Here is an 11,607-nt window from a genome sequence, read left to right as displayed (position 1 = left end):
AAGAGGCAACTGAGCCCATATTCTCCAGTGTGAGACCCTTAAAATACATGTGCCAGAATATTAATCAACAAATAAAAATAAGGAAGGGACACATTTCTATCCACAGGACTTACTTTTTATGTTTTATTTTATTGTTCTCTTTGTTATTAGAGTATACTTGATTTACAGTGTTATGTCAATTTCTGCTGCACAGCATTGTGACCCAGTCATATATATTCATATACATGTACACACATACACATTCCATTTCTTACATTATCTTCAATCATGGTCTATCCCAAGAGACTGGATATAGTTTCCCGTAATAGGGATCTCATGGCTATAATACTTCTTGGAAACAAAATTGATAAAGTTAGAGGGACATGGGAACTAGGGACCCCTGTGAATTGAAGTTTCAGCTTTGGCAGAGAGGCCTCCTCATTTCTCTAAATTCTCTGACACCATCTATCATCACTCTCCCTCTTGTACTTTCTTCTAGACTCAGTGGCTTATTTTGGGCCTTGATTTTCTGAAATGCATTTTCCCTGTTGTTCCCTCCAACCAGAATGTACTTAACCCGGGTAGACTCATGTCTCTTGTTCTCTTTCCACACAGTCTCTGTTCAAGTGTTTTTCAGTCTACTTAAAGATGCAGTTAAAAAGAATACCCCTGCTAACTCTGTTCTTCATACTTGACTTATTTTTCTCATAGCATCCATTACCATCTAATAATTTGTATGTTTTTTTACTTACTGATACTCTTTCTATAGAGACTACAGGGACTACTGTCCCTCAAAACCCTCTACTCTGTCCACGAGTTGGTCATTCTTCAATTTATGTTCCCCAAATGTAAGATAAATTCCTTATTAAAAGTGTAGACTGCATGACAATGCAGTGGAAAAACTGAATGTGGGATAGATGTTCCTATTCAGAGATGGCTCGGTGGATTATTGAAAGAGAAATTTCCATAGGAAAATTACTGATACCGATTTTTGAATGCAAAATACAAATTGTAGAATCTCAGCAAATTTGCATTGCCAATTTTGTTGCCATGCCGATAGCATGTGGATGTTCCTGGGCCAGGGATCAAACCTGCAGCACAGCAGTGACAATGCCAGACACTTAACCCACTGCACCACAGGGGAAATCCATGCAATGCCAATTTTTAAGAAACTAGTCATACTATTGTTTTTTTCATTTCCTGGTAGTCACCTCTACTGCATGGAACCAGAGAATGATACAACAATTTCAGAATTTCTTCTTCTGGGATTATCAAATGAACCAGCATTGCAGCCTCTCATTTTTGGGCTTTTCCTCTCCATGTACCTGATCACTGTGTTTGGAAACCTGCTCATCATCCTGGCTGTCAGCCTAGACTCCCATCTCCAAACACCCATGTATTTCTTCCTCTCCAACTTATCCTTTGTAGACATCTGTTTCACCACCACTACCATCCCAAAGATGCTACAGAACATCTGGACACAGGACAAAGTTATCACATATGAAGGCTGCATCATCCAGATGTATTTTTTCATACTCTTTGCAACATTGGATATGTTCCTCTTGACAGTGATGGCCTATGACCGCTTTGTGGCCATCTGCCACCCCCTACACTACATAGTCATCATGAAACCCTTGCTCTGTGGACTGCTGGTTCTGGCATCCTGGATCATGAGTGCCCTGAATTCCTTGTTCCAAAGCATAATGGTGTTGTGGCTGTCCTTCTGTACAGACTTGGAAATCCCCCACTTTTTCTGTGAAATTAATCAGGTGGTCCAACTTGCCTGTTCTGACACCTCTCTTAATGACACAGTGATGTATTTTGCGGCTGGGGTGTATGGTGGAGCTTCCCTCACTGGAATTCTTTACTCATATTCTAAGATAGTTTCCTCCATACAAAGAATCTCATCATTGCAGGGGAAGTATAAAGCATTTTCCACTTGTGCATCTCACCTCTCAGTTGTCTCATTATTTTATTGCACAGTCTTAGGCGTGTACCTTAGTGCTTCTGCTACCCACAGCTCACACTCGAGTGCAGTTGCCTCAGTGATGTACACTGTGGTCACACCCATGCTGAACCCCTTCATCTACAGCCTGAAGAACAAAGACATAAAGAGGGCTCTGAGAAGAATCACTGGGATGGCAGCTATGTAAGAGCCCATTGTTCTGGGGCCAAAAATATACTCATGACTTTAGGACTCAAAGCCTCAGGGCCAGAAATTTTGTTGAAAAACTTTTTCCTCCTCTTTATTTACTGCAATTCCCATATTCTTGGATTCAACTCCTCCACAAAATTTAAGGAACTCACTTTATTAAGCTCTGCTGTGCCTAATCCATAGATAGTTTTTCCCTATGTCCACATTCATATATTCCCAAAGATTTTCCAGGCTGGGATCAGAAATATTTGAAAATATCCATATCTTACATTGGACAACTGGAGTTTCTTAAAAATAATTTCTCAAATGACATACATCATGCCAAGTAGTTTTCACCTAGTTTTTCGGAAGGAATGATCATTAGGTATTTTACTCATATCGGGGGGAAAGATAGACTTGACCGCTAAGGCCATTTATGTAATTTCATTGCAGAAGAAAATACAAAGTTCAGATTTTACTTTAGTCTATCACTTCTTTCATTATTATTTTAACTTCTGTTCTTCACAATGAAGACTGTAACATTGCTCCATTTAATTCTTAGTGTATTGATGGTAGTGCTATTGGCTAGGAATATCTGAAGCACTCACCTGGACATGGCAAGATCTCACAGACATTTTCCTAAATGTATGTTGTAGCTGGATTGGCCCTCTGGTGCTTATTATGAATGCATTATGCATCTCAGCAATATTTATTTGGGAACTTCAAAAAAATAAATTCACAAGTCCTAGAGGGTACACAGCATGTCCATGGGCCATGCAGGTAGGTCTCTGGTAGAGAGAGAGAAAAGAGAGAACCAACTGGGGGCTCCACCTTTATTGAGTTGTGCAGGTGGGATGGCTAGGATTCTGCTAGTTTGCTCTTTTTTGTTGTTGTTATCATTTTAGGGCTGCACCCATGGCATATGGAAGTTCTCAGGCTAGGGGATGAATCAGAGCTGTAGCTGCCAGCCTATGCCACAGTCACAGCAATGCCATATCTGAGCCACATCTGTGACCTACACAACAGCTCATGGCAATGCCACATCTTTAACCCACTGAGCAAAGCAAAGGATTGAACCCACAACCTCATGGATACTAGTCAGGTTCATTACTGCTGAGCTGCAATAGGAACTCCCCTTTCACTCTTTATTGGTGAATTTAAAACACTATGTCCAGGAGCTCCCGTCGTGGCGCAGTGGTTAAGGAATCCGACTAGGAGCGATGAGGTTGCGGGTTTGTTCCCTGCCCTTGCTCAGTGGGTTAACGATCCGGTGTTGCCGTGAGCAGTGGTGTAGGTTGCAGACGCGGCTCGGATCCCGCGTTGCTGTGGCTCTGGTGTAGGCTAGCGGCTACAGCTCCGATTCGACCCCTAGCCTGGGAACCTCCATATGCCGCGGGAGCGGCCCTAGAAAAGGCAAAAAAAAAGACAAAAAAAATAAAATAAAATAAATAAAACAATATGTCCAATCTCTTGGTGAGAACATGATGGAAGAAAGTATGAAAAAAAAGAGAAAATAAAAATGTATATATATACATATATGACTGAGTCACTGTATTGTATGGCAGAAATTGAATGAATATTATAAATCAACTATAGTTTTATAAAAATTAAAAAATATATATGCATGGAATTAGGGTATGGCAAGGGGAAAGTAGTTAGTAGGTTCACACAGGTGACCTGGTATCTGTTTACTCAAGGCTTTCTAAAACAAGAACTTTATGGGTGGGAGTGGCCTTGGTATTTATCTATTATCTGTGTCATACAATTGGAAATTCGGTTATTTGACATGATTATCATTGAAGTGGATGCTTCAAAAAACCAAAGTTGAATTTCAGTCACTTACATCACAAGCAAAAAGTTTAATGTCAGATAATTACACTGCAAACACGGCACAGTTTCATAACTGTTCTTCTGGTTTTGTTGGTTTATTTTACTATTCACTTTGGTGTCCAGAATGCCTACCATAGTGACTGGCAAAACCTGATTATCAAATATATATCTCCAGTGAAGTCTACATAGAAAGACAAATTGGAATAAATTGACCTAATATGATCTTAATATCAGAGAAGACTATTGATATGAGGAAGCAAAATATCAAATCACATATTTTGTGATTTGATATTTTGCTGACCGCATGACAAAACTTGCCCATGTACCTGTACAAACTTGGAAAGGATGGGATACAGACAATCTCTTTGGTAAATGGTTCTCTTGGTTGGGAAAAATTAGAGACAATGGTCGGAATAATCATGGTTATACTCGCAGGGTGCCTACTTATTCCCTGCCTTGTACCTCTCCTGATAAATATTATAAAAGGTTTTATAAAAACCATAGTTGAAAGAAAAACAGCCTCCCACCTGCTACTTTATTAGAGGCTACCAAAGGGTTATGACTCATGATGATTTATAAAGGGTGCAGATGCACCCTGAACATCAAGAGGGGTGAATGAAATGGAGTTTTAACTAAAGAACAACCCCCCTTGGCTAAAAAGGCAGCTGCAAGCCTTTCCAGCTGTGCTCATCACTATGCCACCCTTCTTGTAATAATGTAACAACTGTGTGCTCTCTGTCCAAGCCAGCAGCCCTGCTAATCAGGTACCCAGCATTGCTTATCAGTTCTGCTTCTGTAACCTTGCTTTCTCAGTTTCTTAGGGAGGAACACTGTCTGCTTGGGGATGGGGGAGGTCCAGGATGCTTACACGGGAAAATCAAGACCTTGTAGTGTATAAAAGTTACTGAGAACAAAGACCTGGTGCTCAGACTCTGGAGGTGACTCCTCTGAGCCCACACCGGTGCTGAATAAACCTTGCTTTTCCATATCTCTGAGTGCTGTTTGTCTCCACCCGTTGCCATGGTTTTTGCGGTTTCCACAACAGTGTAAAGATTGGTTACTGTATTTTTTTTTTGTCTTTTTAGGACCCACCCATGGCATATGTAGGTTCCCAGGCTAGGGGTCAAATCAGAGCTGTAGCTACCAGCCTACACCAGAGCCAAATCAACGTCAGACCCGAGCTGTGTCTGCAACATATACCACAGCTCACAACAACACCAGATCCTTAACCCAATGAGCAAGGCCAGGGGTCAAACCTGTGTCCTCATGAGTGCTAGTCAGATTCATTTCCACTGCGCCATAATGGGAACTCCTGGTTACTGTATTTTATATTTTGTTACTGAAGTATCTTCCCATTTCTGCTTGAAAACCTCTAAGGCTCCCTACAAACATGACTCTTTCTGTTGTTCTACAAAAACAAACAAACAAACAAACAAAAAAAACCTCCCTTTTCCTAATATACATATATAATAAATACAAAAGGGGTGGTGAATGAACAATGCCAATTTATTGATTTCACATCTCCTTCATGTTCAGGAATCACTTCGTTCTTGGTGATCAGAGGATGATTGACAAGAGAGCCTGATATCCTGCCCAGTCATGAGATTCAGGGTCACCAGTTTTTCTGCACAAACATGTATGTCCATCTACCTCTCCTACTTAATAGGGAGCCTCAAGGTGGTCACTCATTACTATAGTTACCCTAAATAAACTTGATTATGAATGTTCTCCTCAAATATCAGAACAAATGTCAAAAATTAAAATGTACAGATTGTTATAACTGCCCTCAGTTCTGTTTATTTGGGTTCTTGTATCAGTTAGCTATTACTGTGTAATAAGTCATTCTATGGCAAATGGCATAACCTAATGCATTTATTACCAAATGAAATTATTTAATGGGAAGTTGTACTGATTCTATTGTCCTCCTCATGAATGTGTGGTCAGCTCTCAGTCTCTACATTGTGTTTCTTTGTCTTATCCATGATGTTGGGTAAGGCTGTAGTGCTTTTCTGTCTTGAATCAATTTATGGTCATTTCTGTATCTAGGTTTATCTTCTACTTACACAAGAAATGAGTTTATCATATGAATTACTTAAAATTAATTTCACTGGCCCTACATCCATAACTAACACTTCTTCTACCCAAGTTAAGTGAGAATCAACTACCTGTCCTCTAGATTCTATGCTTAGCCACGAACCATTAGGTATTTTCCATTTAATTATCTGAGTAAAATTACACACAATAAACTGCATATTTAAAGTGTACAATTTGATGAAATAAAGAAGCTATAGAAAAACTAGGATAATACACCATAATTCAAGTTGTGTACAATTTGACAATGCACATATTTTTAAATGCTTTGTTATGTAATTGTGAAAAATTTAAGCTTCCTGAGCCTTAATTTCATTATTTATGAAGGTAATATGGGATTAATCAAAACTTCATAGGGATCCTGTGAGAAATAAATAAAATGCATGGAAATTCATTTTTCAATCCAAAGAAAAAATTGAAGGGTAAAAGTTGTATATATTTGTTTGTGTGTGTTAATATACATTTTTTCTTTCAAATAAGCACAGTCATACATATATGTACACACAGAGACATCTTTTATGTTGAAAGGAAACTTAAGAGAAATTTGGAGGGAATAGAAATAAAAAGAATGAAAATTTCAATTAACATGAAATAAATGAATAGAGAAATATGGACACAAAAATTTTAAATAGAGTAAGTGACCTTGATTTTGATAATGAATTACTTTTCCTAACTTAATGTCACGAAGTGTCATAGGCAACATTTACATTTATGCAATGAGGAAATCACTCTATCTGCTAACAAGATGGAATATCTTCAAATTAACTGAAGCTTTTTTCCACTTTGTTGGTTTTCAACATAAAAAACCCTTATTTAAGGTCAGCTAATGAATAAATTGAGAAGTTTAAACTCAATTTTTTGCAAATTTCATTACATAAATATCTATATTATATTCCTATTGCTGTAGTTGTAAAATATTCCCACACACTATTTGCTTAAAGTAAAAAAAAAAATGTATGCCCTTACATTCCCAGACAACAGAAGCTTGATATAAATGAGTCTTACTTGGTTAACATCAAATAGGGCAACAGTTCAAGTAGAAGCATAAGATCCTAAACTTACTTTGACCATGGACATACCAAATCTATAGCTATATATGGATGAATTTACTCTGAAAAAGAAAAACTAGCTCAACATCTCCTCCACAGCAAAGGATGATAGAACCACAAGAAGATTGTAGGAGAGGCAGAGAAAAGGTCTCTCCAAAAAACCACACTCCTGGCATCAGTGACCCACCAATGGGCAGGATCTCACATTGACAGAGATTTTTCCCTGAGGAACAATAGGTCTGCCCTTTTTACATCAGGCGCACCAACCCTTGGGACCTGTGCCAGAGAGACAAGTCACCAAAATGTGAGGATGTGAAAACCAGTGGGGCTTATATACAGGAAAGCTCAAAGCCAGTGGGGAGGGGAAAGTACTCTCTGAAAGAGCTCATGCACAGATTGACTCCCAGGACCCAGCAAAAAGCAGCAGTTTGTAAATAGACCATACATAAAGGATACTAATTAGTTTTAAGGCATCTTCTGGGGTGCAGGGGCTCGTTAAGTTTTTCTCAGTGAACAGGGCACTAGTAGGCAACATTTCGTGCTCTCAATCCACCTTGTGCTAGCACTGACACTGGTAGATGCCATTATTGCACTTCCGCTACCTTTCTAGACCTCACAGGAATGCCATAACCCAGTGCTTCTCCTTGGCCTTGTGGAGCCAGAAGGCTTTCCTTGAACTTGAATATTCTCATGCAACACAAAAACTGGAGAACTTGCCTCACACCCACACAATTCTGGGGATGCAAAGATGGTTAAACATCCTCAAATCAATCAAAGTGATACACCAAATTAACAAAATGAAGGATAAACACCTGTGACCATTTCAATAAATGTAGAAGAAGCACTTGAGAAAATTCAGTATTTGTTTATAATAAGTGGGCATAGAGGAAATGTACTGCCACATAACAAAGGCTATATAGGACAAGGCCACAGATTACACCATCCTCAATGGTGAAAAAGGTGAAAGCTTTTCCTCTAAGATCAGGGAAAAGAAAAGGATGCCCCCTCATGCCAATTTCATTCGACATAGTATTGGAAGTTTAGCCATAGCAATTAGGCCAAAAAAAGCAGTTTAAAAAGTCAAAATTAGAAAGGAAAAGTAAAACTGTCCCTATTTACAAATAAAATGATACTCTATATTTTTAAAATCCCAAAGATTATACCAAAGAACTTTTTGAACTTATTTAATTAATTGAACTAATAAATTAATTTCACAAAATTACAAATACAAAATCAATATACTGAAATCTCTGGCATTTCTATACTCTAATAATGAATTATCAGAAAGGGAATATTTTTTTGAAATCTCATTTACAACTGCATAAAATAACAAAATATCTTGGTATAATTTACCAAAGAGGGGAAATACCTATACACTGAAAATTATAAAACACCAATGAAAGAAAATGAAGAAGACAGAAATAAATGGTATAGACACTATGGAAAAAAGTATGGCTATTCCTTAAAAAAAACTAAAAATAGAGTTACCATCAACAGATGAATGGTTTAAGAAGAGGTGGTACATATAGAAAACGGAATACTACACAACCATAATAAAGAACAAAATAACGGCACTTGCAGCAACATAGATGCAATTAGAGATTCTCACACTAAAGTGAAGTCAGTCAGAAAGAAAAAAGACAAATACCATATGATATCACTTATATGTGGAATCTAAAATATGGCAAAAATGAATCTACCTACAAAACTGAAACAGACTCTCACAGAGAACAGAGTGGATCACTCTTTGAGTAGCAAGGTTGTGATCCTGTGATAGAGTTAAGGGTAGGTAGTTTAGACTTTGTATTCTTATAAGGGAAAATGATATATTACATAATTATAATTATAAGGGAATATTAATATATAAGGGGATGTAATATATTCCTTTTCTTATAAAGTGTATATTCCCTTATAGGAAAGGCAAATAATATATATATATGACAGTCACTATGCTTTATAGCAGAAATTGATGCAACAATAAAAATCAACCATATTTTAATGCAAATAAAGTACACATATTTTTTAAAAAAAGAATTTTCCATAACCTCTGAAATAAGGAAATATTCCCACAAAATCAATAAAAAGACAGCTTTTGGTTCAGAATACTTAAAACTATCTACAACTAACTATATCATAGGATCACAACCCTACTACTCAAAGACCAGAACCTCCAGCATCAATGTCACCCAGGAGCTTGTTAGAAATAAAGAATCCCTGGGCCCACCAGGACCTGCTGAATTAGTCTTCATTTGTAGTAGGATTGTTATTGATTTTTAGGTACACTCAGGTTAAAGAAGAGCTGATCTATGAGATGTTTCCTACTCTTTAATGTTGAAATTTGGGGCAGGATTATATTATCATGAGGTTGCTTTCTATGGATTTTAGATATTTAGCAGCATCATTTCAGACACTGACAAACATCCCAGGGGAAAAATCATTTCTGGTTGAGAAATACTGGCCTAGCGTTTGAAAACTAGAAGCACCCTGATAGATTAAGGCCCATAACATAAGGCCCATAGCAGGTCAGCTATTAAATTTCCAGATCAATAAACCACTCCAAGCCCCATTTCTGGTATTGAGAACAGAGTTCTTCAATGTATTTCCTCATAAAGACATTTGTAAATATTAAATCAGTCCCAATAAGGTACTAAGCTCAAGTTTAAGCATTTTTTAAAAATCTAAATATATCCCTTAGCATTAAAAACATTTTGTAATGAAGGACTAAATGGCAGCTCTGAACTAGAGATGTAAGCATGGAATTCCTAAATGTTATGGGAAAAGTGTTGTGGAGACAATAGGTGTAGTGCCCAAGGTTTATTAAGAAAAAAAACTCATTTCTCCTCCCTTGTTGAAAGGAAGAGAAATTTTCTGGAGATTCGGAGTTTGGATTGTCACAAGTCAAAGGTTTGAAGATACAATAAACCTAATCCAGACAGATTCCTCAGTTAGACTTTGAGAAAACTCTAACTCAGAGTTGAGACAAGATGCTGGGATATTTAGAAATCTTCATGAAATCTGCCTGGGGGACAATTTCATGGAGAAGTGGGGAAAAAATTGTATTCTCTTGACTTCAACCCTGGTCCCTGGTGAATAGAGAATCATTAAGAAAATTTCCTTCCTTCCAGACAGTTTTCCACAGGGGAATTATGTGCTTAGAGGTTGTAATAACAAGAGGAAAATGTGCCTAATGAACAGATGTAGAGAGCTATAAATAGCTCCATGTCTGCCTTTCTCCATGTGTGTAGTCTTGGGCTGGAAGGGCCTTTTTTTCTTTCTTTCTTTCTTTGTTTCAAGCCCTAACTCTGGCTAGGGGACTGATGCTTCACTCCTTCCTGCTGCCTTGTCTTGGAATAAGGCTTTAGTCTCCATCATCAGCCATCTGGGGAAGAATTCAGACTCCCATCAGTGGCCTTTCTCTCATAATTCCCATCCAGGTGAGTCCAGTAACTCAGATGACCATGTGTGAGAAGATCAGAGAGGCCAATTCACCTCAATCCAGAGACAAGAGATCACCGTGTTTGCTTGTTTGCTTGATTAATTAAAGTATTATATCAGTGGCTACATAATATTCACAGTGTGGCTGTACTACTCACACTGTTGATAGTATTTCATAGTCTATCTTTTAAATTGCTATTATATCAATGATGGAAAAATATGTTGAGATTTTACGTTTAAATTGTGGTTCAGATCAGGGGGATTTCCTCCCAGAAGCCACAAAGCAATGTTCAGGGACATTTGACTGTCATACTGGAGAGGAGTGGGTGGAGGCCAGACATGAACTAAACAACTTGCAAGGCACAGGACAGACCATCAAGAGAGAATGGTGTGGCTCAGGATGTCAGTAGCGCTCAGACTAGGAAAACTTAAGAGAAAGAATGTCTCTATCATAATTTTGATAGCTGTCTTTGGGTTGTTTCCCAAACTTGTAAGACTTTATTTTTCTGGTGACAAAATTAAGAATGCTGTTCTTGCTACCAGTTTAAAAATGTGAAGCCCAATCAGTGTGTCCGCTCTTTACATTTATTTCTCAGTTTGATGGGTGTGAAGGACATTTCTTGTTTTCTTAAACTATTTTTCAGTTTCAGCAAATTTTACATATTTGACCACCATTTTGATTTGCTTATTGTAAGTATTATTATTATAAGCCCCTGTATCATTTGCCAATTTTCCACAATTATAAACATTTCAAAAATTTCTACAGATTATTGTTTCTTATTTGAGTTTTGGAGGATATTTTTATATAAAATATTACATATTTATTTTATTTAAATATATTTATCTTCCTACTTCTGAGCTTCTTGCTTTATTGGAGAGGGTCTTGCAACTTGTATATTATATATGTAGTTTTCTAGATGTCCATCTAAAATGTACTGGTTACCCTTACACTGACTTACTACCTCTGTTCTTTTGGGTAAGCTGGGTAACCGAGGAAACCAATTTCATATTCTTTTGGGTAAATACCCATCTATGCCAGATTTCTTAACAATCCAAATTTTTCCAACTAAACAGAAACACAAATATACC

General features: G+C 37.5%; 1 protein-coding gene across 1 annotated transcript; it reads left to right on the top strand.

The window, feature by feature from the left end:
• The first annotated feature begins 1,181 nt into the window (after positions 1 to 1,181).
• On the top strand, positions 1,182 to 2,132 carry LOC125125566 (olfactory receptor 7A17-like). The gene has a single exon (XM_047776776.1). The coding sequence runs from the start codon at positions 1,200 to 1,202 to the stop codon at positions 2,130 to 2,132; it is 933 nt and encodes a 310-aa protein (XP_047632732.1). The 5' UTR covers positions 1,182 to 1,199.
• The last annotated feature ends 9,475 nt before the right edge of the window (positions 2,133 to 11,607 follow it).

This window comes from Phacochoerus africanus, chromosome 4 (assembly GCF_016906955.1).
Source record: "Phacochoerus africanus isolate WHEZ1 chromosome 4, ROS_Pafr_v1, whole genome shotgun sequence".
In the NCBI taxonomy this organism is placed as follows: domain Eukaryota; kingdom Metazoa; phylum Chordata; class Mammalia; order Artiodactyla; family Suidae; genus Phacochoerus; species Phacochoerus africanus.
Note: the sequence above shows the minus strand (reverse complement) of the source record. Positions and strands in the feature narration are given on the sequence as shown.

What these genes read in the sequence shown, in the direction of transcription:
- LOC125125566 (XM_047776776.1), top strand. Translation starts at nt 1,200, where the DNA reads ATGGAACCAGAGAATGATACAACAATTTCAGAATTTCTTCTTCTGGGA.